We start from the raw sequence: 24,562 nt of genomic DNA on the forward strand, positions 1-24,562 counted from the left end.
GGGAGATACTGTAGGAGATATAATATAGTACTAATAATAGTATACTAATAATAGTAGAGTAAAGATGACACGTCAACCCCCTGCAGGTGAGGAAGTGAGAAAGATAATCTGAGGGTAAAACTTTGGATTTCCGGGGATTGTGTGAAAGAGGAAATTTAAAAAGTACTTCTGAATTTCGAAAAATTTTGAAATGAAATGTTAGTTGTATGATAGGTGAATTGTATAGTATATATGTGAATTGTATAGTATATATAGTGTATTGTACAGTATATATAGTGTATAGTGTGTATACACATGTATAGTATATAGTGTGTATGGTGTGTATAGTATACACATGTATAGTGTGTAGTATACTGTGTGTATGGTATACACATGTATAGTGTATAGTATACACATGTATAGTGTATAGTGTGTATACACTGCACATGTATAGTGTGCACTAGTAGTATATTGTATATTGTATAGTGTATTTGACCAAAACCCATAATCATGGGTAGAGTGTACCGCTGCCAGTGTCTCTCTTTTCCAAACAAAAGGAAATGATATAAATTTGAGGAACAGTCCGCTAATGCAAATTGATACCGAGAATGAAATCGGTCGCTCGCTTTTTCAAATCAATAAGCTTTATTACAATTCGTGAGCCGTGATCGAATGGAAAAAGCGAGCGACCGATTTCATTCTCGGTATCAATTTGCATTAGCGGACTGTCCCTCAAATTTATATCATTTCCTTTTGTTTGGAAAAGAGAGACACTGGCAGCGGTACACTCTACCCATGATTATGGGTTTTGGTCAAATATCATCTCTTTTTGATTATAATGTCAGGATAATTTACACAGCTAGTCGAAACTTCATAAACAAGGAGGTAATTTCGACGATTTCGAAATTCTGCCTTTGAAAACGTTTCCTTGTGTTTAGTTAGGTATATCTGTCGATAACAGACTGAATATGGCACTTTTTACTCATTCAAGTTGGCATTAAATTCATATATAATGCCATTTAAATATCGTGGAAAGCAGAATATATTCGAAATCACGAATGAGCAAAATTCTCACCTTTCGCACGTGCAAACTTTGAGCGGACGTTGCGTGCGCATACAATATTGAATCACCGTAAATTTTTGCATAGTGGTATTTAATATATAGTTTGATAAGCATGCAAAGTTTCAGAAGATTTCAAAAAGAACTTGGATCACAACGGGACTCCAAAGTTGATAAAAATCGTGAAAATCAAAATTTTTTAGTGATTTTAGCTATTTTAAATCAATTTGGGCGTGTCCCCACGTGTGCAACTTTTCGATTTTTAACTTTAAAACTAGCCTATAACACAATTTACACCTTTAAGAAGCAAAATTGAGCTCCACAACCCAAGGGATGGCCCAACACCAGAGAATACTAATTCACAACTTTTGTGTTTTTATAAAATTATTCTTCAAAAAATCACTAACTTCAATAGCAAATATCTTTATGAAGGAGTAAGGTAGGAAACTTTTCCGGTAGATTTTCAGAATGCTTGAACAATTATCTAAGGTGAAAATGTCCTCAGATTTTGAATAAAATTACTCCTTAATGGTTTAAAATCGATTTGAAAAGTTGTTATTTTGTCAAAAATCAAGTTTTAAAAACACTTAAATTGATGACGTCATCAAGTGATGATGATGATGATAAATTATTTTTCAATATAAAGTAAACTAAAGTATAAACGATTATCTTTAAAACCTGTGGTTCGAAATGACTGTATCTTTTGTACTTTTGAATCTACGGACACTTAAATGTAGGCTACAATTGACTGCAAAAAGCGTCTATACATATTATTATTATATATATATATATTTGACTAAAACCCATAATCATGGGTAGAGTGTACCGCTGCCAGTGTCTATCTTTTCCAAACAAAAGGAAATGATATTAATTTGAGGAACCGTCCGCTAATGCAAATTGAAACCGAGAATGAAATCGGTCGCTCGCTTTTCCCATTTATTCACAGCTTACGAATTGTAATATAATAAAGCTTATTAAATGGGAAAAGCGAGCGACCGATTTCATTCTCGGTTTCAATTTGCATTAGCGGACGGTTCCTCAAATTAATATCATTTCCTTTTGTTTGGAAAAGATAGACACTGGCAGCGGTACACTCTACCCATGATTATGGGTTTTAGTCAAATATCATCTCTTTTTGATTATAATGTCAGGATAATTTACACAGTCGAAACTTCATTAATAAGGAGGTAATTTCAACGATTTCGAAATTCTGCCTTTGAAAACGTTTCCTTGTGTTTAGGTAGGTATATCTGTCGATAACCGACTGAATATGGCACTTTTTACTCATTCAAGTTGGCATTAAATTCATATATAATAATGCCATTTAAATATCGTGGAAAGCAGAATATATTCGAAATCACGAATGAGCAAAATTCTCACCTTTCGCACGTGCAATCTTTGAGCGGACGTTGCATGCGCATAAAATATTGAATCACCGTAAAATTTTGCATAGTGGTATTTAATATATAGTTTGATAAGCATGCAAAGTTTCAGAAGATTTCAAAAAGAACTTGGATCCCAAGGGGACTCCAAAGTTGATAAAAATCGTGAAAATCAAAATTTTTAGTGATTTTAGCTATTTTAAATCAATTTGGGCGTGTCCCCACGTGTGCAACTTTTCGATTTTTAACTTTAAAACTAGCCTATAACACAATTTACACCTTTAAGAAGCAAAATTGAGCTCCACAACCCAAGGGATGGCCCAACACCAGAGAATACTAATTCACAACTTTTGTGTTTTTATAAAATTATTCTTTAAAAAAGCACTAACTTCAAAAGCAAATATCTTAATGAAGGAGCAAGGTAGGAAACTTTTCCGGTAGATTTTTGGAATGCTTGAACAATTATCTAAGGTGATAATGTCCTCAGATTTTGAATATAATTACTCCTTAATGTGGTAAAATCGATTTGAAAAGTTGTTACTTTGTCAAAAATCAAGTTTTAAAAACACTTAATTTGATGACGTCATCAAGTGATGATGATGACGTTAAATTATTTTTCAATACAATGTAAACTGAAGTTTAAACGATTATCTTTAAAACCTGTGGTTCGAGATGACTGTATCGTTTATACTTTTGGATCTACGGACACTTAAATGTAGGCTACAATTGACTGCCAATTGACTGCCAAAGCGTCTATATTATATAATATATATATATGCTTCACGACAATCTGTTGTAAAACAGGGGTTCCAGAAAACCCACTTGCCGATACTGCTGAAACATGAAATTTTTTTTACAGTCGATTTGGACAAGGTCTAGACGCCCTGCAAAGTTTCAGATCTCTAACTCAATTTTAACACGGTTTTTAAGGCACCTGAATATGGCGATTTTGGGTTTTTTACCTAATTTCGTATAACATGCTGGCGCGTATTTTGCGCAAATTTCTTAAAAACCTCCACATAACTATTTCTTATTCCTGTCATCTTTAACATTGAATTAGAATGTTTTTAACTTTAATATACCTGCTGAACTACTTTCGATGAGTCTTAATGCCTGGAAAACAATAAAGGGGATATAATAGTATAGGGGGTAAATAGTATTGTGAATATAAGGGCGACGGTAATGCTTGCCAGCATTGTGATCTTCACGACAATCTGTTGTAAAACAGGGGTTCCAGAAAACCCACTTCCCGATACTCCTGAAACATGAAATTTTTTTCACTGTCGATTTGGACAAGGTCTAGACGCCCTGCAAAGTTTCAGATCTCTAACTCAATTTTAACATGGTTTTTAAGGCACCTGAATATGGCGATTTTGGGTTTTTTACCTAATTTCGTATAACATGCTGGCGCGAATTTTGCGAAAATTTCTTAAAAACCTCCATATAACTATTTCTTATTCCTGTCATCTTTAACATTGAATTAGAATGATTTGAACTTAAATGTATCTGCTGAACTACTTTCGAAAGAGTTTTAATACCTGGAAAACAATAAAGGGGATATAATAGTATAGGGGGTAAATAGTATTGTGAATATAAGGGCGACGGTAATGCTTGCCAGCATTGTGATAATAGTGTATATTGCGTATAGTATACACATGTATACTGTATAGTGTATACTTCGCCCATTTTGGGGTATAATTTACTGGGCTTTGACTGGTTGAAAGTCGAAAACCCGCGAGCCACAGAGGCACAGATAATTTGTATCTGCGAGGAAATTTTAAACGTTCTGGATGTGGGACCATCAGTCTTCTGATGTGTCGCTATGACATCAGTACGATATTATTACTACATGGTAAAATTAGCACGTCAAATTTGCTCTTGCCAGGCAGTACGCTGAATTTAAAGGAACAATGTAAAGTAGTCTCTTCTTATTATTATTATATGTTTAAACTCCTGTAACCCCCTCAACACTCCCTGGTAACCTCTGGTAACCCCTGGTAACCACCGCAACACACTCCCTGGTAACCCCCTCAACACTCCCTGGTAACCCCTGGTAACCACTTCAACACTCCCTGGTAACCCTGGGTAACCCCTGGTAACCCCTGGCCCTGGTAACCACCTCAACACTCCCTGGTAACCCCATCAACACTCCCTGGTAACCCCTGGTAACCCCTGGTAACCCCCTCAACACTCCCTGGTAACCCCCTCAATACTCCCTGGTAACCCCTGGTAACCCCCTCTACACTCCCTGGTAACCCTGGAAACCCCTGGTAACCCCCTCAATACTCCCTGGTAACCCCCTCAACACTCCCTGGTAACCCTGGTAACCCCTGGTAACCCCCTCAACACTCCCTGGTAACCCCTGGTAACCCCCTCAATACTCCCTGGTAACCCCTGGTAACCCCCTCAACACTCCCTGGTAACCATGGTAACCCCCTCAACACTCCCTGGTAACCCTGGTAACCCCCTCAACACTCCCTGGTAACCCTGGAAACCCCATGGTAACCCCTGTGCCCTGGGTTCTGAAATACCACATACTGAACACAAACTTGACAGTTGAAATATTTAATAACCGAGCCAGAGAACTTTATCAAAAACTGTTAATTGTAAATCACATCGAACTGGGCGGTGAAAAACATTGTTAAAATATACTGAGTCATGATAAAAGGATAGTATTTTAGTAATATGGGATATGGGGGGGGGGGGGGGGGGGGTACCAGTTTGTGAAAATGTAGAATAGTACCGCTGAGGTTTGGGAGGCAGCATCCCTGCATCATAGGAGGTCCCCTACATCTTGAACCTGCTCTCCAGTACTGCATATTGTTCCTTCATCAACTAACATTTAACGCTAAATTACACATGGTCATATATTGCCCGCTGGATCAATGAAAGTCATCAAATCGTATTTCCCAGGAAATTTGGAATACTCATGTTATGTGTAACTAATAATTTCCCAGGAGAATCGTGTCAGTAACCAGAGTTCGGACAAATCATGGCATCCTAAAAATGAAGCGTCATCTATACTACTATCATACTTATTTTATTTCGGTTTATCCAAGCTGTGAACTGTCATATGGTTATATTGTAACAGGCCACATCTCGATATGTTCCCAGTACTGAATAACGAAAAATACTGAATAATAGAAAAGTGAAATGAGTACCTGAAGTGCCAGAATGGTTGCAACCACGTGACTACCTCACTGTTCTATAAGGGTCCTCCGCAAGCAACCCTCCCTCAGGCAGGGTCCTCCGCAAGCAACCCTCCCTCAGGCAGGGTCCTCCGCAAGCAACCCTCCCTCAGGCAGGGTCCTCCGCAAGCAACCCTCCCTCAGGCAGGGTCCTCCGCAAGCAACTCTCCCTCAGGCAGGGTCCTAGCTTCTGTTCATACAATCATCCTAAAATACTGTTTTAACGTTATTTCCTGCGTTATTGAGATAATATTTAGTGTAAAATAACTAATTGTTATACAATCCAGAGTAGCGGGCACTGTGTTAAAGGCACAGTATTGAAATAGGGAAGTTATGGAAATTGAACTGACACGTGCAATTAAGCGCGTCGATAAGAAAGCAATGTAACCATTACCACCATTTCATTACGCGACGTTTCACTGTAAGAGTGTTTTCATTTTCTATACATGTTTGAAGGACAGTAAAAACTCTACAGAAAGTGAGCACAGTTCACTCATTTCAGTCGTGTGATATTTCCCGTTTAAGCGCACTTTCTCTGCCAGTGCCCCACTTCCAGAGGATCAGTAGTCAATCCACCGCGAGTATATAAATTATACTAACACCTTCAACAATGTGCTCTTAAATAAGGGTCTGTCTGTGTGTCTGCATATCACTCCCAGACTCGCGAGAACGCGGTATTTCACTATTTACGGTATTTAAAGGAGAGACATATCATAAATTTCTAAATTAAGATATTGACATCGACGTCATAATGAGACCTTGAATTGATATCAGACAGACCACCACTAGTAGTAGCCAGTAGTAACCACTAGTAGCCAGTAGTAATAGGGCCCTGTTAAGATTTACCAGGACTACAGGGCTGCTCTGCTTTATGGAAGTGAAGTAGTCGGTACAAGACTAAGAAGCCAGGACTACAGGGCTGCACTGCTTAATGGAAGTGAAGTAGTCGGTACAAGACTAAGGAGCTGATAAGAAGTTAGGGCACACAATTATAAGAAATTAGATAAAATATAAAAATTCGAAATGGCCATGTGATTGTGACAAGCACGCACGTTTATTAATTCTAAACTTGCTCGACCCATTCTCACAGAAGATACCAGAAGGAAGACGCAGCTATTAAGGATGTTTAGGAAGATGACCTGGGTGATTGGTAAAATTTACAACTTTGATAGTAGGCAAAAATTTCAACTTTGCTTCTCTCGACCTTGTTTGGTCTGTAACTTCGTCATCTATTGTTTAATTATAAAATCTTCTTGTATGGATTATCAATAATGTTCAGTAAAAAAATCAGCCAAAAAACTTTTAAAATGACTGAAATATCGGTATTACTGATTACAGTGACAGACTTCTCAAAATTGAAAAAACTTTCCAAAAAGAAATTTTTTTTTCGAAAGTGCGTACTCTCAAAAAATTTTTCGATGCATCAAATCTTATTATATATTATATTGTTTTATTATATATTATATTTTTTTTATCTATACTTTTATAATATGAAGTCAAATCCCGAATCTCGGCAAAAAAGGTTTTGGTGTATTCCCCGTTAATGGGTGGCAAGTCCCCCCCCCCCCCCCCCCCAGCCCGCCAGTTTACTGACTCACATATTATCACTGACGGAGAGGAAGGGGGTTTCTAAATGATTACGCTAGTGTAATTTTAACACAATAGCTATGTGTAAAACTGATTACGCCAGTGTAATTTTAACACAATAGCTATGTGTGAAACTGATTACGGAGGGGTGTTAAAATTTGCTAAAAAGTGATTTTGTCATAATATGTGAAGTGTGAACAACCCCTAACTTGTTAGAGAACGATATAATATTTGATAGTTAAGCGCTTTAAATGTCACTCCGTGTTGTAGCTATCACGTGTCCTCCGCAAGCAACCCTCACGTAAATACAAACTATAAAATTAAAACTATAACTATAGGTAGACTACCAATAACTTTAGGTTCACTTTCCAACAGACCCACTTGCACTCAGCGTTGCGGAATTAGTTCTCCTTTCCAATTTCATGGCAGTATTTCTGGCTATTAATAGTTTACCCACGCAGATGCTAGAGTGTTTCAGTCGAATAAGACGCAATGTATCATATTGTAAAAGCAATAAATTAAAGAACTCAATTTCTAGGTCTAAACACAACATAGAAAAGTAAAAACATTAAGATCCCCTTTTTCTAATTTTGACTATCAGACCTCGGAGTGGGCTTGGTAAAGAAGTCGTAATAGCTGCGCTTAGCAACAACAATATAAAGGGTTTTTAAATTGTGTAAAACTTAGAAAAATAAATATTGTCGAATCCGCTCAAACACTTAAAACAATGTTTTTGTCAAGACTTTTAACGCAAACGAACCAAAACTTTACTTTCTCAAACGATAACTCGAACCTCGAGTACTTTTTACTGGTTGTTCTATACATTTGTTAGCTGCTAGTGGTTGTAATTTTACAGTTATTTAATGAGGTTTTTGTATCATACATGGCAGATTAAGACGGAAAGTGTTTTACCCACCAGATCAACTTCGATCAGCAGATTTGTCAGAACACTCAGGCAGCTCCATATTTCGTGGAATCCTAAAAATGATATGGTCCTTTGTTGTCAACAACACTTCCCCTTTAGTTAAGATCTGATTCTTACTGAGAACCCCGATACTTTTGATTGGTTGGATACGTTTAGGGGGGCTAGTTTTAGAGTCTGAGGAGCGTTTTAAGGAGCTACTGGGTCCGTTTAGAGGCAACAATCGCACAGTAGGTATGTTAGCTGCTGAAACTCTGGGCACTGCTGCGAAGGAGTCGTGCTGCACACCTGCTTTCACTATCTCAGGTGGTTTTAGTGGGGATCTGGGTAATGAGAGAGGTTTGGAGAGTTCTTGCTTAAGCAGACCTGATTCTTGGGGTCCTGACAATTCCTTCTTCAAAACAGGATCCTCGGTTCCCCCGTTTGTTGATTTTCTTTTAGGATATATTACAGATTTACCGTCACGAATCTTACGCCAGGACATCCCATCGTTGGGTAATATCTCACTAGAATCTGATATTATCTGTGCGACTAACGTTTTCCGCTTACCCGATCCTGCTTTCAATGAGGGATGGTTGCTTGCGGAGGATCCTGCTTTCAATTTGAGTCCTCCTGAAACATGAACTGTCTTAGTCTCCACCGGCCTCGTCTCGCACTCTTGAGCAGGTTTGACAGGCTCAGGACTGGTAGACTCGTTCTTAACGTTCCCCTCACACGTTGCAGCTAATGTCGGTAATGAAGATGAGGGAGGGTTGCTTGCGGGGGCATTTTGCTTGTTTTTAGAATGGTTCAGCCTTGCTCGTCTTCTCTTTGGGGGACCAGAAGGTGATGGTTCGGGCGAAGCTTCAGAACTCTCTTCAGATTTAATTTTGGATTTGAAATATCTGTCAGACCTGTATCGTCGGTTCCACTGACTACCAAACGCACTCAACATCTTTTGGGGAATGAAATAATACAAGCCTGCATAATCCTTAATCATAGAAACATGTTTCATCCTATAAGTTTTACTCTCGTAGGAAAGGTAACCATCAACACCAAATATGGAAAAGCTGACATCAGCCTTCTCTTCTAAACACTCGATAGTGTCGGTTTCTTCAATGCTGTGCCGTTCCATGAATTGCCACTTCAACCGTGATCCAACACCCCTATCCAATCTTTGCATGTTCGTAAATTTGTTGTACATTACTTTTCTTGTTTCTTTATCCATGGTATGTTGCTCCTGATTAGACAGATTTTATTAGGAACAAATAAACTCAGTACAGTAATTAAATAGAGAGAAAAAAAAAACTGAACTAAAAAGCCGGGCACACACTTTATATGGTCAACTACCATCATATTGCTACACTAACCTCGAAATCGAACTTTTCTCTCATCTCATAAACCGCCAGGGTTCTCAGAATATCCCCGCCTTTAATGACGGAACGTTTTGCAAACACGTCGCTAGATTGGAATACTTTAATGGACCCTTCGTTCTCCATTCTTATTATACGAAGGTAAGTTCCCGGTTTTAAACGAGAAACATTGTCCTGTAACAATGATCTGTCAATACAAACCATTGGGATCGTCCTGTTAACGTGGGATTGCCTGTGAAGTAAGGAGCGTTTTAGTGAAATCTAGAGTTGCAATATTCCATCAATTTCTTTACCCATGAAAATGTAATTTTCTGATTTACAAATCACATATTATATGGTCAGTGCGTAATGTTCAAGACCAAGGCACTCAAAATTTCTCTCGCTGGTTTTGGAAAATACCTGAATATCCCTGATTTATCTACGACACGGATGACACAGGCGTCGGTGCAGTGCATGTCCCTTCTGAATATAGATATCAAGTTGTCGTTAATCTTGGTAGAGGATATTTCCAACATGCTCTTACGATGGCAGGGTCCCCGGCCCTTGGAACTTGGTTCCTCTTTAAGCCATGTGTTCAAGGGTTTTGTATCTTTTCGCGTCATGGTGTTCAGTTTCTGACAGGATATTTGAGGCTGTTCTGGTCTACGGGGTCCTGAGAAAATTGACTTCAGTCATTAATAGGAGGTAAAAGAAGGGTAGTAATAAATAATCAGCAGATCGAACATTGATGGGATTCGAATACAGCACCCTAGTTCCTAGGAAACCGCTTTCGTTTTCGCTGGCGCAAAAGCGTTCTATAATTTCACTGGCGGGTAAGTCGCGCAAACATATTGCTGCGAAGTAATGTGTTTTCTATAAGAAATGCGCTCTAAATTAACAAAGCCAACTTTTTTATCACTCTACGGCGCGCAGCAGGGCGCGTTACACGCACTGACAGTATATTCGTGCCAGCCAGTTGCGGATCCAGTGTCAGTGATAATTCTAGTTAACTTACCATATCACATAATAGAGTCTATCAGATCATTTAAAATATTCAAATAAAAAGTAGTATCTCACCGACAGGCTGAATATCGTCAGCACTGTTTAGCTGTGAATCATTTTCATACGTGTTCAGCAGATTCTCCACGTGGCCTGCCAAAAGTAATGTTATCAACACTGTTTACCTAACCGCATTAAATTAAGATTTACCTGCCTGCAACGTTGTAACGATTTTCCTCCACAAAGTTAAAATCATCGATTACATCGGTTTCTCTATTCGATACGGACTTCGTAAAGTCATCAGTTATGGTGACGAAGTCAGGCACATTTAGTTGTAGTAATTGAAATTACTATTTGGCCATGGTGACTTAGTGACTGCAGCTATGATAATTTCGCTCAAAAGGACAGGGTAAGGGGAGGGGGAGGGGAGTCAGATCCGAACAATTGTTATGTCACGGGATCAATGTTAATTAATAATACCAAGATAAACAAACTGCGTCATTTAACACAGTACATAGAACACTGCACAGTACACAGTGCACAGTACACAGTACACAGTACACAGTACACAGTACACAGTACACAGAACACTGCACAGTACACAGTGTACAGTACACAGTACACAGTGCACAGTACACAGTACACAGTACACAGTACACAGAACACTGCACAGTACACAGTGCACAGTACATAGTGCACAGTGCACAGTACATAGAACACTGCACAGTACACACTGCACAGTACATGGTACACAGTGCACAGTACACAGTACATAGAACACTGTACAGTACACAGTACACAGTGCACAGTACACAGTACACAGTACACAGTACACAGAACACTGCACAGTACACAGTGTACAGTACACAGTGCACAGTACATAGTGCACAGTGCACAGTACATAGAACACTGCACAGTACACAGTGCACAGTACATGGTACACAGTGCACAGTACACAGTACATAGAACACTGTACAGTACACAGTACACAGTGCACAGTACACAGTACACAGTACACAGAACACTGCACAGTACACAGTGTACAGTACACAGTACACAGTGCACAGTACACAGTACACAGTACACAGTACACAGAACACTGCACAGTACACAGTGCACAGTACATAGTGCACAGTGCACAGTACATAGAACACTGCACAGTACACACTGCACAGTACATGGTACACAGTGCACAGTACACAGTACATAGAACACTGTACAGTACACAGTACACAGTGCACAGTACACAGTACACAGTACACAGTACACAGAACACTGCACAGTACACAGTGTACAGTACACAGTGCACAGTACATAGTGCACAGTGCACAGTACATAGAACACTGCACAGTACACAGTGCACAGTACATGGTACACAGTGCACAGTACACAGTACATAGAACACTGCACAGTACACAGTGTACAGTGTACAGTGCACAGTACACAGTGTACAGTACACAGTACACATAGTGGTTAGTTATACAATTATTAATGCTACTGGTCAGCAGTGAAACTAGTTAGTTCCAATTAAGAGTCTTCATTGTTATAAACTATTTTACAACTATTTTACAACTATTTTACAACAAGTCTACACCCAGGCTCCATAATATGAAGGAATTGTTTCAATTCTTAATGAAAAGTTCGAATAGACAATATTTCAAGATATCAAGAACAAGTAGGTCCTGAGGTTTGTAGGTCCATGATCGCTAATCTTGGTACAATAAGAGAATCTGTTTTCTGACGAGTTTGCTTAAGAATAATTATCGGAATTTGTATTTTAAAAATCAAAAGGTCAAGAATTATCCCTGATAGGACAGGAACTGAGAGTGCCCTTTTTCCCACGGTTTGTCACATCTTGTTGATACTGTCATATATTGTCATATATTCGTATATTGTCATATCATATTGTCGTATATTGTCAAATCTTGTCGTTTATTGTCGAATCTTGTCATGTATTTTCTTGTATTGTCGTATATTGGCATAATATCACTATCGAAACATTCGCAGACCCTAATTTGCCTTAATTTTGCAGAAATGTGATTAAATACTTTTAAAATAAAACTTACTGTTAATTTTGTCCCAGAAAACTTCGTTAATGGTGTTCTTCAAATCATTGATTGCAGGAGCCGAGTTCCCCTTTATTTCATCCTCAGCGATATTAGTTACATCTTCACTTTCACTAGGATCATCCCCCGATTCAACACCTTCTGATATTGTGAGTTCTCCTTCATAGCTAAAAACATCTTCGTCTCCCTTACTGTGTACTGAAACATCTTTCTCCTCAATCATTTCAACTTTCTCGCTTAAAACAGAATTTTCTCCAACTGAAGGAATGTTTTCTGTTTGATTTGCTTCATCTCGATCATCGGAAATTTCATTAGTTTTATCGTATTTCAGAAATTCTGTTATCTTTTCTCTTTGTTTCAGGAGCTTGGTTATGTCCGGGACAACTCTAGCTTTGCCTTGATGAACCCCTGCCATCATCCCTGCAAAGATAATACATAAGTTAATACAAAGTCTAATGTGAAACAGATGGTTTAAAAGTGTTCATAACAAACAGGGGGGGGGGGGGGGGGGGTACTCGAGAGAACCCGGTTTTCAGGGCAATTTCTATAAAAAAAGGGTAAAGGATACTTAAACTTATAAGACTACAAAAGAGTGACAGAGCTTGGCAAGATTTTTGAAGAAAAGCTTTTCTGCCGTTTCATTGACCAAAATTTCACAGTTTGGGCTGAATTTTTGACCAGTGACCAATCAGTGAAGTCATTGTGAGTGACACAAGTCACCATCGAGGTACTGGAAGCTGTATATCCGGAGAAAACTTTGATAAAAGTAAAATTTTGAAAATGTCCTACTGGTAGGCCATTTTCAGATTTCAGCTTTCAGCTTTCCACAACCCAAATTTCACTGTTTTGACTGAATTTTTCTTGTATGATCATCTAGCAAGGTCACCGAGGATGGCACAAGACACAATTGAGGTACTAAAAGTTAGATTACAAAAGAAAGCTTTGATAAACAGAAAATCGCCAGAATAAAAAGAGACATTAACATACAGCATGAATAAGAGAGGGCCTCGAACTGACCCCTGAGGAAAACCAGATAAAACATGTTTAACCTCAGACCATTGTCCTTCTACACAAACTCTCATGGTCATGGTCCTGTCTGTCAGAAAATCTTTATTAAAATCTAAAACCTTTCTTTTGACACCAAAGCCTTCCAATTTAGACTGAAGTCTAAAGTGGGGGACTTTGTTGAAAGCCTTACTAAAATCAAAGTATAAAAGATCAACCGGGGCACCTTTATCTAAAATGTCAAGAATATCATCGAATTTCTCTAAAAGATTAGAAAAACACGATTTACCCTTAACAAATCCATGATGATACTTCGAAATTCGATGTTCTAGAAAATCTAATACATGTAAAAATAAAGTAAAGTAAAGTATTTAAATTTATGACATCACATCATCACACATGTCTACAAAATATTATCGCACTATGCGAAAAAATAAATATTTCCCCACCAACATTAATTATTTATCAAAAACACTATTTTAAAAAATGTATCAAAACATTATCCTATTTTTAAAACCTAATCAAACTTCCCAGTGGAATAAAGATTTATAAAACGATTCTTTGCCACACAAGGATGAAACCAAAGATAATCGTTATGTTTCTCTTTATTACTGTCATAACTGGCTCCCTCAATTCTTACTAAAACTTGTGCTCTCACCAACTTTTCATACACTTTGCACAAAATACAAATTAATGAAACTGGTCTATAATTTAAGGGGTCGGGTTTTAATACCCTTTTTAAACAATGCTACAACAGATGCAGATTTCCACGCTAGCGATTTCAACAACTTTGGATGAACACCATCCGGACCAGAACTCTCTAAATGTTAAGCATTAAAAGTTGCTTCTTTATATCGGAACTGCTGACTTCCATAGCATTAATATATCATCAATATCATCAAAACTCATTACCTTAATTCCCAAAAATTTGGGCGACAAAAAATTTGAGCGGGCCTCTCGCCCAAATTTTTTGCAGACCAAATTAATTGCATAAATCTTTTCCGTCAGCTAAATTTTTTGCTAACCAAACTTTTGGCATTTGGCCTGTGGCCCTGAAATCTATAGAAAAATGGCTTTTTCTTCATATCCAAGTGAAATCATATTTGAAATTTTAGTTTTCTAATCTGTCATTCATGGCTTGACCAAGTAAAAAGGCTTATATTTTAAATGAATATAAATAACTGGAATAGCTAACAGCTACTAATAAAGCAAATGGCTAGAGGTACGGATAGCTAGAGATTTAAACAAGATCTGCAAATGGATAATCATCCACCGTAAAGTCTGATCTACAAGCATCAGTTATACCCGACTTCTCAAAGCCTTTCCTTATGTCATCTGGCCTCCCTTTTAAATATACAAAAAGTTCGTTGATCCAACGAGCGTGTACTTCACGGATCACTGTCAAGCGGGTATCAATTTTCACATTGTCTGATGAAACTCCTCCATTGAGCTGACACACTATGTTTTTCGCGTACCAATCTTCGTACTTATTGCGCATGAATTTCTTAGCCAGTCCATTGATAGATATGTCCAGGGGCTGTAGATGATGGGTCATATTAGCTGGAACTTTCTGTAGGATGCAGTTGTTGGCTGTCATCAGATCTTTTAGTGTCTGTGTGTGTTGGGCCCGAAACACATCTGATATCAGTAGCGCTTTCTGCTCAGGGTTGTTGATGGAGGCTCGAACTGATTCTATGTGGGGAAGAAGGATTTTCTCAAAGAACTGGACACTGGTCAAACCTTTCGACCATCTGGTGAGGCGTCATAGTGATAATTGTATGTGAAAGCCCAGCTCAAGATTTATGCGAGATTGCGAGCCGGACTCATCGCACAAAATTTGTAAATAAATGAGGAAACAGAAAAAGTTTAACTTAAAAGTTGAGGGAATTAGGAACTTAACATGTATTTTATACTCTTAACGTGTATTTTATCACTTGTTTATAGCGTGAAAACTTCGACGTAACGCGCGCGAGATTTTTGCCAGATTTTTGCGAGTTTCGTTTAAATCTCATAGCTAGGCTCACAATATCGTGAGATTCTCCGCGAGATTTCGGCACCCTCTTTCAGCACTACATATTCGGTCGCGCGCTTGCATTTTCATCGCTTTTCAGCGTGTTTATTCACTGTACTGTCTAAGTCTTAAAGGATACTAGTTGTTATAAGATCAAGATTCACAGTGGTTACTATAGTTACCATGGTTACCATTAAAGGAGGTACTATTCCTGGCTATATTCTTTCTCAGAATATACTTGATACTGCCATAGGCATAGTGAATATTTCTTCATTAAAAGTTTGAGAAAGGGTCTCTTCAACTGGAGAACTGACTTATTAATCCTAGCAGGTAATTAACTCTGGATCCTCATCACATTGATTCCATTCTAAATTCTAGCCATAAACAAAACAAACATTACCAGATAACTCCGTTTACAATAATTTGACATGTTCCAGTGTGAACGAGGCCTTCCCCGGACAAATCCTTAAATGCCGGTCTTCTCAGTCTCTTAGTTCTCTAGATGAAGTACGAACAGTATAATCTATCGGATAACGTATGTTACAAGGTGCTCTGATGATAATTTTAGTAAAATAATTAATAATTGCCAAAAGAATGACCGCTGACGAGACTCGAACCAGAGTCAACTGCTTGACGAGCGCGCCCTCAACCATCGTGCTACGTGAGGCTTACCATAATTACAATATGTAACATAATATAATTCATGAAAATACGCACGTAAATTTTTCGTTATTTATGGGTCCAATAACAGTGACATACTTTTCGCTTACAAAGGGACTCTCGAAATCTTTTTAAATAGAAAATAATTTGTGGGGCAAGAAATCTTGCAGGCTGGAGGGGGGGGGGGGGGGGGGGGTGGGGAGTACATTTCGTGAAAATCGCACTTCTAGTGTCAAAATCCAATCTCATCGCACTTTTTTTAGAATCTTGATAGGGGTGTGAAAGGGGTATGATAAGATATGCTGAGTGTAAGTAGACTAAACTATCTGATTGAGAGACTAAATATCACTATTGTTTATCTATCATTTTGTACTGTGCCATCATCACTGTATTTTTTAGTAGTTACTGGGCAGATCGTTAATTTCATAATGTGAAACAACTCAGACTACCACCTACATCTTAAAATTTAAAGCAAAATGACTGGAATAATAAGGAATAATAATGAACTAAGGCAAATATCTAACTGAAATTTTAGTGGAAAATCGTTCATTTTTCGAAGAATTTGTGCCCAAATTTTCGGTCGCCCAAATGAGTTTAAATTTTTTGCCCAAATTTTTCGGGCTCAAATAAATTGTGCTCAATATAATGGCACACAAATTTTTGGGAACTAAGGTATCATGGCGTAAATTCTCAGTTTTAGGGAGAGGGTCAGGTGGCTCACATACAAAAACAGAGCTAAATGCACTTTTTTTTTTTTTTTTTAATGTTGGGGCACCCACTTTACCTCCCTATTGGGAGGCTACGTCCGTCAGTTAGTGACTAACGTCTATTGGGGTTCCTCTGGTTGTAGGTGTCAGTAGGTTTGGGTCACTTGGCATGGGCTAGTGATCCCGCCCCTCCAGAGGATAAAGCCTGGTGAGCGACGTTTCCCGTAAGGGAAACTGTCATAATGCTCGTTCACGGGAGAACACCACCCATGCCTGGATGTTCTCCCGGGTACTCGATAGAACAGGCTGCCCCCTGTCATTCTAGTGGGCTGACAGGAACCTACCAGGCATGCCTGAGCCTATGATGTAATTCTCCCATATCTTTGTTGTTTTAGTGTTATATCTTTGTCTTTGCGCGGCTCAATTTCCGCGCTATACTAAAGTGCTGATTCACGAATTTACATGCGATATTTGAATTTTGAGTAGACCCTTTTTTGTCGCAATTTGGCAATTTCTTTGTTCACGTAATTATTGCTAATTTTACGTTTGCTGGTAATAATCTAAGTGCTATATCTCCAATAGCTGGCAGTTTGTCTGATTGTTAGATCCCCTCTAACTGGTAGCGGCCCTAAGGCTGGCAGTTTGTCTGATTGTTAGATCCCCTCTAACTGGTAGCGGCCCAAAGGCGGCATGTGAGTGAATGAGTGAGTAAAAAAGTGAGGTGTAGGAGAAGTGGGGAAGAAAACATGAATATGAAAGTATGGTACACTGTTGCCAGCTGACTCACCAGCAACAATGCAAGTCCAACAAGAAAGAAGGAGAGACACTGTCCGTTATCTGGGTGTGCCACCACCGACAGTGCTCCCACTTCTGTGGGGCCGAGGGTGTTGGCTCCAAGAACCAGCCGTGAGCGAACAGCGCCTGACCCCCTCTATGGTTAACTTTAGAATAACAGGACTATGCTTTTCTCCAGGCCAATCCGTTCAGTAACCATCTGACCCAGCACCACCTCTGATGGAAGATGTGGTTCGGATTTGACTTCGCTAGGATTTGTCAGTTTTTCTGTAGACACTAATGCTCCCTCGAGGAAAGACATGAGCCCCGGCGAAGCTGACCAAAAACGTGGCAGGGATTCTCACCCTACAGCTAAATGCACTTGCAAGTACTCAGTCGAACTATCTGTATGTGTACCATCTCCTCTATCTAAAGAAGCTACACTTAATTTAACTTGACGTTTATTTCGAAAATAGGAGTAAAAAATTTACAATTCTGCTTCAGATTAGACATAATTTTCTTTTCATAGTTAACTTTAGCTTTAATTTCTGCTACTTCAAAAGTATGTTGCTTGCTACTTGCATAACTAAATTAACATCAGATGTATCAAGATTTTTCTCTGCACTGCCTTTAAGGGCTATTTTGAGTGAATTTGTCAGAGCTGGTGCGAGCAGCTTGAGCTCCTCTTTAAGGATAGCCCTAACAGCTCTGTTCACAACAGTGTCGGTTGAGGTGTTGGGTACCACAAACGAATACAGGCACTTCCAGTTGATAAGAAATTTAAGCATTTCCTCGTTTAAACCTGTCAAGCCAACACAACTGAGATGCCAATAAAGTTCACAGGATTCACACTACTGACAGATGATCTGCAATAAAATCTTCACACTGGCAATATCTCTCATCAGACTTTGGAATAGTGTTGGTAGCTGAATCTGCCTTTGGGGGACTTGTCTTTACTCCACATTTGATTCGTGCCGACACCCTTTCGGGTCCATTCTTTGTCACCATCCTTGAACTCAAATTATTTATTATATGGTAGTGTTGAAAGTACAGGGTGGGCCAAAAGTGGTGCAAACGTTGGCACTAATAGCTCAGTCACTGAGTGCCCGATTGAAATAATTCTTTCTTGTATGACTTACTACTACCACTTGCACTGGTTCAAGGAATTTGTCAAATCGAAAAATATTCGTGTTCCTTTTTTTTAAAAAGAGGGTTTATTTTTGCATTTATTTGATAGTTTGGATAGTCAGATTGGACTACATTTTTTTGAATTGTGTTTGGCCATTTGAATTACGTTTGTCCTGAAAAAATTAGAGTTATAGCTTCTCAGATGACTGAGATACGAAGCATAACGAGTTTATTTATTACGTGTGATCAGGTGATTGGTTTACCTAATCACGTGATTAGGTAACCCCGTTAAACACCCCGTTAAACATTATGGGGATTGTTAAGGATGCCCAATTAAGGTGTCGTGTCACGTCACATAATTACCCAGTCAATTTTGTTAACGAGATACACACAAATGCTTGATAACTTTGTCATTTCTAATCCGTTTTGCATCGTTTTTTTTTCAGATTACATTTAATAATCTACCGTCTCTCAAAAATTAGGCGTCCAGCATGTTGAGAGAACAATATCGGGAAACCATAGCCATAGCTGACGTAATTGTCCCTCTACCACAATCACCCTCCCCTCCCCAGATCGTGTTCAGACTTGCATCAGGTCCTGCTACCCAGCCAGTTCTAAGGGCTCAATAGTCCACTGGACAGACGGCTCTCGTAGCTTGACTTAATGCTTGTCTCTCTCTCTCTCTCCCCCCCCCCCCCCCCCTTTTTCTTCTTTGTTGATTGTGGAAGGGACAACCACGTTACCTACTCAGTTTCCTTTTATTTCTCATTCACATGATTCAGTGACCTCCCCATCCCTCTATATCTTTAACACGCGACCTCCCAGGACCATAGTATACCATACCAGACATTTCTTTAACTCCTCGTACAGCAAGGTAATACAACACGAAGAAGTAAAGAAATAGAGAGAAGAATACGACAGCCACGGACCTCTACAAAAGACTAACAGAAGGAACATCCCGGTTTGATCTTTCTGAACTATGCATCTTATATCGGTATAGTATTGATATCTATTTATTTCATATTGTTATTTTTTATCTTTGCTAGTTAATCAGGTTTTTGGGTACCAGGCCATCCTGGTTACCCTGCTATGGGCCGTTCCCCTGGCTTCTGCAGGTCTAGTTTACCCATATATATATATATAGGGAAACATATTCAAACAATATATAGGTGTTTTAATATTGAATGGGCGTGGTCTAAAATATTCGAATTTTCAAGTCTTGGCGACGGAATCCTCGAAAAAATAGGTACAGTATGCCATATTATATGCAAAGCAACAACTGTCAAATATAAAACACGGTGAAGGTATAAGACCCAACGTTTTCACACTGAATTTTGTAAAAACTATTACAATAAATGCAATAAAACGGTGGAAAATTTAAATAAAACTAGGGTAGAAGAAACCCTTTACAATATACGAATTGGTCAATCAAAAATAGAGTTCAACACATTTAAAAGGTCACACTACAACAAGCACTCCCTGAACTTTTAAGAAGTACTAGGAGAGTTGATTAGGTTAAGGTTCAAATCATTTACATTTGTTGCAGCGGGTGTAAGAGTTTTGGAACCTCTGTAACCCTATTGTTTCTTCTTCTCGATATGATTTAAACCCTCGATCTTCCCTAAAACTGTATCTGACACTTTCCAAAAATGGCCTGTGTCTAAATTCCTCTAGATTAGTTTTAAATCGATAACAGACACTGAATTTCTAACTTTCTAACAAAAGATGGCGATTTATTTCAAAAGCTGATAACACGCTCTGATGAAAAATTATTTGACAACGATTTATATATTTCTATCAATATTTGAAAAAATCAATGTACATACATTCAATTAAATTAAGTGATGTAATTGGCAGAGCATGTTAATAATAAATGTTAGTATTTACTCATTTGTAGATACTTGATCTATTGACAGGGCCCCTTCTCATACATAGGAAAAGTTGGATGCCTTACAGATTACAACACTTCCAGAGAAACAAGTTAGAGGAGATTTAATTGAAGCCTACAAAATTGTGAATTGATCGGTCGAGTATGGAAACCTCTGTAACCCTAGACAGATATTGTACAGGTTCTGAGCAAATCAAAGTGCAGTCTGCGTCTGACAAATGACATCACACAACAGTATCTTTAGCCTTTATTAAGGCTGATCTTTTCTGAAAGATGTTTCAGGAATTGTGAAGCCTCAAACGCATTTCCTCCTGTAGTACACCAAAGGCGTGAAAGTTATAAAAAGTATTCAAACAATATACACATAATATCACAATTACACTATATACAAATTAAAATGAAACCGTCAAAGATGCAGTACATATTCCCCTTTACTTCTAAAATATTGATTGAACCACTTGAAAATTACATTTGGCCTTGTGGCTCTAAATTTGAGTCTAGACTCCCAAAAAAATCACTGTTGTTGTAAAGATTTCAAATCGAAGACGCTTCCTGATATATCTCACCGCATCAGAATATTTTTGACCTGTGGCTGTGTGATATTCCATCTTACTGGCCAGCTTCTTCACCAGTCTTTCCGCTTCATTACCCATTCCACCAGATGTTGAGAAAACTAACAGAGTGACGCTTCCTTTCTCCACTTCGAGAACCCTTGCGTTGTAAAACCGTTTTTCTCATTTTAGTGGGACTGGCATTGATGGGATCGATTTGACCTTTACATAAAAATATGGCGTGAAAGTAGCCCTAGGAGTGAAAGTAGCCTTTTCCACATTAAGGATTCGGTCATTGTACTCACGTTTTTGTTTTTCTCTTGACGGATGCGATGTTACTCGTTAAATTTCTTCGAAGTAACGCGCCGCTTTCTTCTCGAAATATTGGCCCGATGTTTGCCCGAGGCAAGTACTACGAAGTAGCGCGCGCCAGGCTAGTCCATTAAAAATGGTCAATATTTCTTGTGAGGAAGGTACATCTGCAAAATACTCTTGTCACGGTTGGACTGGGCTTGAGGGTGAAGTATCCTTACATCTGTGTACAACAGCACCCAGAAAAATCTCGCTCTGATGTTCAGTCTAGCTTCATTTAGTCTATCTGTTCCATTGGATCAATTTAGTGTGTGAACGTACAGAAGCTGAGGTTCCTGATTCTGTTTCAACATCTAGGCAAACAGCGGTTAGGTTAGGAGTTCCACTATTTGCTATTGTATCTCGAAGTGAATTTATATTTGTACATCTGGATGATCTTCTTTTTTTTTTATTTTATTTTTTTTATAAGGAGAAAAGAATATTCAAACAATATACACATAATATAGCAATGGCCAATTGGCTGACTATAAGGTCATGGCCTGAACAAACAATTTTATTTTAAAATAGTCAAGTGATGCTAAAGCAGAGCACAAATGTGTAATAAGTTAATAGATTAAAAAACTGATTCATGTGATGCATTCACAGAGCACAGATAAAAATACTGATTCAATGATTAAAATTATAGCTATGAGTGTCAATAAATTACTGTGTCGTAAAAAAAGGAACGATGTACACGTGGTCTGAAATACCAATATCTCAATATCAAAAGGATAGTGTCTAGAAACATTCATAGTCCATGGTGGCAGGTATCAAGTTAAACGAAGTTACACTGACTGGCAATGTATACGATTGTCGTCTCCCTCTCTCACCCCTGACCGCTATCAGGGTGCTCCTGAGGATTGAGAATCTAATCCTGGTGCGCATATAACACATAATAGCCGCATAGTCTTCTCCTCTCTTCTGGGATAGTTTTTCAGCGAGTCTCTTGTGGTATCTTGTGGCTTGTGGACCCCATCCGCCATTTGTTGAGTATATAAGTGGAGTAAAGGTGCCTTTTTCCACCTGGATGATTCTGTTGTTGTACTTTTTCATTTTCCTCATTTCATGAACTTTATAGATCTGTTCCATATCTTTTTTGTCATATGTGGGTGAGTTGGGGTGGGTAACACAGACATCAAAGAATGTTCGTTCAAATGTGCTCCAGAGACCTCGTGAGGATACATCAGGTGCAGCTCTATCAGCATTGGTACCAACAATTTCTTCATTATCAAGGGGTATCAATGCTGGCTCAGTCACTACATCTCTGCATACTTCACGCTGCAGCTCTGCATTTAGATCGCGGATGTTGTTGTGTCTCATAGAAACATAGCCACCTTTCTTGCATATAAGTGTGTGATTCACATTATTTCTCTCTCCACAAGCACAGTGAAATGGGGTGTTAGGGATCTCCCAACCATAACGCAAGTACAGAGCATCACGGAACTCAATCTTGTTCAGGGAGTAGCCAAATCTCTTCAATGGAAGTGCAGTAAGCCAACATCCTGAACCTTTCTCTTTGATGAACTGGAGAGATCTCTTTAGGTTGGGATCTCTTACACTGTCCTCTATTGATTTGCTAACCGTAAATAAGTGTTTCTCCTTGATTGCCTTGAGACTTTTTATAGTGTCATTTTGAATTGACATGTTGTAATATTCAAGGGTGTTTTGCTGGTTGATAATCAGGTCTGTGAGGTCTTTTGTGATGGTGACTGAGGCTGTGAATTCTCTATTGCAGTTTTCAACTGGGTTGGAGATACCTAGGCCACCATGTCTGACTGGCAATGCAAATATGGAGCGGTCCAAGTCTGATACGTTCTTACCCAAGATTGCTGGAATAAAATCTGTTCTGATGCAATCCTCCAATGGTTGAAACAAGTGACTTATACCCGGGATGGTCCTCTGAATGAACGTCCACCGGTGACAAATTCCCTTAGTATATGCAGTCAAAGCAGCTTGGGGCTCCTCAACAGCAATTGATGACAACAGCTTGATGTCCTGACACCATTTATGGACTTTATCTGAGACATATTTGTTCTTAAAAACTTCGCTGCCAATTGCTGCACCCAAATGGCGTTCTCCTTCAGACCCGATTTTAATACCAGTGCCTGAGAATACTTTCTGCGCAAGATCTAGGTCCTCGGTTTTCTTCACAATCAGGACGGTCTTACTGGCTTTTGGGTAATATCCATACTTTGGTCCTTGCTCCAACAGCGTATCCCACCATATCTTAATACCTTCAATCTTTCCACCAGCACTACTGTCGTCTGCATACCAAGACTGTTTGCAAACACTGGGCTTGGAGGCTGTGGCTAGGTCATCTACTAGAGGCTTGATCCCTAACGCATAGAATGCCATTGCTGCTACATCTCCCTGAGTTGAACCTTCCTCAGACTTAAGTTGGTAGTGGTCCTCGGTAGTATTAATGATCAGGTCTGCTGGCTTTTGGTAGTGGTTCTTTAGATACTGATAGAGCGGAGGACAGATCTCATGAACATTGTGAAGGGCTGCTTCTCTATTAAGACGATTGAACGCATTATCAGCGTCAACCTGTAGTATTGCTTCAGTGTCACTGTCTTCCCAGATCTGTCTCATTGCATGAATGGAAGCCTCTATTCCTGATTTGAGCCCTGCACAGGTCTGCAGTGGGCCAGCAGCATATTGTATATCAGTTTTGAAAGACATTATAACTGCTTTTCCAATGATTCTGCGCAATATCTCGCCGATTCCAATTGGTCTTACACCAGGTTTCCCGTTCTTATCCTGGCCTTTATCAAGAGGGATTAATCTGCATGCAGTGAACTCTTTCAGACAGCAATGATGGATATCTTCTCTACAAAGGCGCCTTGCAACAATTGCTATAGACTCAGCAAGTGTCACTGATGCTTTGCCAAATGATTTGCTGCAGATGATATGCTTCCACAAATCTGAGTCCGTTAGTGTTGGGCCGCCTGATCCATCCAAATATAAACAAGC

The 24,562-nt window shown here is 39.0% G+C and overlaps 2 protein-coding genes across 6 annotated transcripts in view; both read right to left on the reverse strand.

The window, feature by feature from the left end:
• The window catches only part of LOC134826659 (probable NADH dehydrogenase [ubiquinone] 1 alpha subcomplex subunit 12), a 76,053-nt gene that overhangs the window by 47,071 nt on the left and 4,420 nt on the right, over positions 1-24,562 (reverse strand). The gene's annotated exons all lie outside the window — the stretch shown is intronic.
• The window catches only part of LOC134826628 (peroxisomal ATPase PEX1-like), a 66,246-nt gene that overhangs the window by 40,502 nt on the left and 1,182 nt on the right, over positions 1-24,562 (reverse strand). The window contains exons 2-6 of one of the 5 annotated variants that reach the window (XM_063839094.1): positions 12,515-12,934; positions 10,527-10,601; positions 9,870-10,122; positions 9,468-9,702; positions 7,695-9,337 (exon numbers count right to left, since the gene is read on the reverse strand). The exons of 2 other annotated variants lie outside the window; for them this stretch is intronic. In XM_063839094.1, the coding sequence (XP_063695164.1) occupies positions 8,117-9,337; positions 9,468-9,702; positions 9,870-10,122; positions 10,527-10,601; positions 12,515-12,932 (2,202 nt within the window). In that variant the 5' untranslated portion in view covers positions 12,933-12,934 and the 3' untranslated portion in view covers positions 7,695-8,116. Of the gene's footprint in view, positions 1-5,582; positions 5,651-7,694; positions 9,338-9,467; positions 9,703-9,869; positions 10,123-10,526; positions 10,602-12,514; positions 12,935-24,562 lie in introns of those variants that run through there. 2 more of the 5 variants (XM_063839118.1, XM_063839109.1) reach the window with 2 other exon arrangements.

This window comes from Bolinopsis microptera, chromosome 1 (genome assembly GCF_026151205.1).
Source record: "Bolinopsis microptera isolate Bmic1 chromosome 1, MBARI_Bmic_1.0, whole genome shotgun sequence".
Classification (NCBI taxonomy): Eukaryota; Metazoa; Ctenophora; class Tentaculata; order Lobata; family Bolinopsidae; genus Bolinopsis; species Bolinopsis microptera.